At 41.6% G+C, this 2,470-nt stretch overlaps 1 protein-coding gene across 1 annotated transcript; it reads right to left on the reverse strand.

The window, feature by feature from the left end:
• Nucleotides 1-1,460: 1,460 nt before the first annotated feature.
• Nucleotides 1,461-2,236, reverse strand: LOC135369123 (uncharacterized). Its single transcript, XM_064602787.1, has one exon. It carries the CDS (start codon nt 2,205-2,207, stop codon nt 1,461-1,463), a length of 747 nt encoding a protein of 248 aa, XP_064458857.1. The 5' UTR covers nt 2,208-2,236.
• Nucleotides 2,237-2,470: the final 234 nt, after the last annotated feature.

Below are 2,470 nucleotides of genomic sequence, written 5' to 3' on the forward strand. Positions count from 1 at the left end.
ACTACAGATGGGTGTGTCCCAGCTTAAGGAGGCACATCTTTTTTTTTTGAGAGTGCACAGCGGATGCTAGTTGTTACTGTGGACTTTCACCCAGACTTTTTCCACATATTTTTAGAGAGGAGCACATATTTCTTTAAAACTTATGTCCTGCCCGGAATGCGAGACACCACTTATTTCTGATAAGGAAGCGGAGTGTCAGTCGTAACCTTGTTTGAGTTATTTAATAGCACAGTGCAATACCCAGCACAACAGTAAGCAAGTGCAACACGCAATGAGACTACATCAAGTCAATGAGAATCTGCAATTTATTATGCTACACTGCGTAACTCTACTAGTCATATGAACTATACAGCATAAATCTCTAGAAACGAGCGCACACTTAAAACCAGTTGTTGCCAGTGTCTTGACATCACCAAATCATTATTATATTCATCATTAAATATTCAGATACTGCAAGTTTACAAATCAACACTTCACAGCAACCATTAGTAGACCCGAAATCACTCTACAGAAACGATAGACTTAGGGAGGCCATGGGAAGGAAACTTCTACATAGCTTAAATGCTCTGCTCAGGTTACTGAATGTCACACTTTTTTTTAAAACCAACTTTCAATGCTGCTTTGAGTGTCTTGTATGTAGTTGTTATTATGTTTCCAGAGCTGCTTTCACGAACATGTTCAGACGTATTAAAAGGACGGTCACACTAGGCAATCCAGTTATGAAATTGATACCACTATGTTCACTCTCGGCTTACAACCTGGCTAACTTTTTCATTAGAAATATGCTCAGATATTAAATGAACTAATTTTAAAGATCAGCGTTGCTTCTGTCACATCATAATTTCCAGCAATGTGACATGAAACTCAGTCACAATCATGATAATGCGTGAGCTCAGCCACAGGCTACAAAGCCACGTGAAGGTCGGCATGGCATATTGCTGAGCTAAATCATACGGCATATTAGCGCACTCATAGGATAGCATCACACATGCAACCAGATCATGTTAGTTTGTCGATCTCTGGTCACAGGGGTGATGAACCTGGTGAGTGCACTAATATGTGGCATGATTAAGCTCAGCTCTATGCAATGTCAACCTTCATGTGGCTGAGCTCATTTCTTACCAAATGATTGCGATCGTGAGTTTCATGACCCGAAGTGCCGAGCAGTGTGAGAGTACAGCATTGAGAGAAGAAAAGACTCCTTGTAACTCCATGAGGCACCCACACACCTGTAGCAATACTTTTCTGAAAGTCATGCCCTCAATTTGTTTAGTGAGCGTGGTTTTTCGGAGGAGAATTCCAACATACCATCAACATTCAGCATTTGCAATTGTCATGTGCTCCATTAGACATGTCAGTCACACTACAACACTATTTTGCTTGGGATTTTCTATGCCGTCTGATACCTGGATGTGCCCGTCCCTTAAAAATATGATATTTTCAGTTTTGCTGTGATTATTCTAGGCTTGTACAACTTGGAAACTCATAGTATGTGCCTTAGGTGCTTTTTTTATGATGCTCTGATCCATAAATTTGTCTGCACTAAACAGTGGCTTTGATAAGTTTGCTATCCCTGTGGTAATGGTGATTATAGAATCAATATATGGGAAAAGTTTAAGTGGTAGCCTTTCAACATGTACCCTGGCCTGTGCGATTGACTGATTTTTTCTTCCCTCCTGTTGTGTAAGCTGACCCTGCCCCTTCAAAAAAGGTGGCCTTATCATTTCAATGCATCCTTTTTCATTGCAAAGTGATTCAATTAGAAACCCTTTGTCAACCATGACAGCATCCTTGCCTTGTTCGCACATGTCAAGGACGTTGCTCCCTTTGACGATATGGGTGTCTGAAGTCCTCCCTCCATGTGGTTGGCGTACATAGCTGATCAGCCCCCCTGGGGTTTCGCAGACAAGAACCTTTGCAGTGTACGTTTGTTTATAGTGGCTATAGGTTAAAATTCGTGATTGCAAGTCAGAAGGCCGTTCAATTTTCATTTCAGTACAATCTAGCACAACACGAGTGTTAGGGTACTTTGCAAAGTACTTGGTCATGCAGCTTCTAACTGCATCACTACTGGGCCAGAAAACAGCTGTTCTAAGTATTACTGCTAGAATTTCAATACATTCCTTGCATATATTGGCTGTTGTTGTGCGATGCACATCAAAAAGAACTCCAAGCACAGAAAATGACGTATCCTGATACAACCTCATGAAGGTTAGCAGAGTGGCATCCTCATTACTCAGGCAGAAGCTTCTGCTAGACTCTTTGAGCCGGATATCTGTGAGCACATCTGCTAAATTATAAAATAGCCTAAAGATTGACAGTCCTGTTAATGCCAAGAGGTCCTTTTCAGATTTCACTTTTGTGATGGACACCATCTGTTGCCAAGTAGTGGAACACATTGAGATGGGGTCGTCCGCTTGAACACCGACATCTGCGAGGCACCGGATAGCTTCATTGGCTGTGATACAAA

This window comes from Ornithodoros turicata, chromosome 9 (assembly GCF_037126465.1).
Source record: "Ornithodoros turicata isolate Travis chromosome 9, ASM3712646v1, whole genome shotgun sequence".
Lineage (NCBI taxonomy): Eukaryota > Metazoa > Arthropoda > Arachnida > Ixodida > Argasidae > Ornithodoros > Ornithodoros turicata.

Coding starts and splice junctions, on each gene's coding strand:
- LOC135369123 (XM_064602787.1), bottom strand. CDS start 2,207: ATGAGGTTGTATCAGGATACGTCATTTTCTGTGCTTGGAGTTCTTTTT.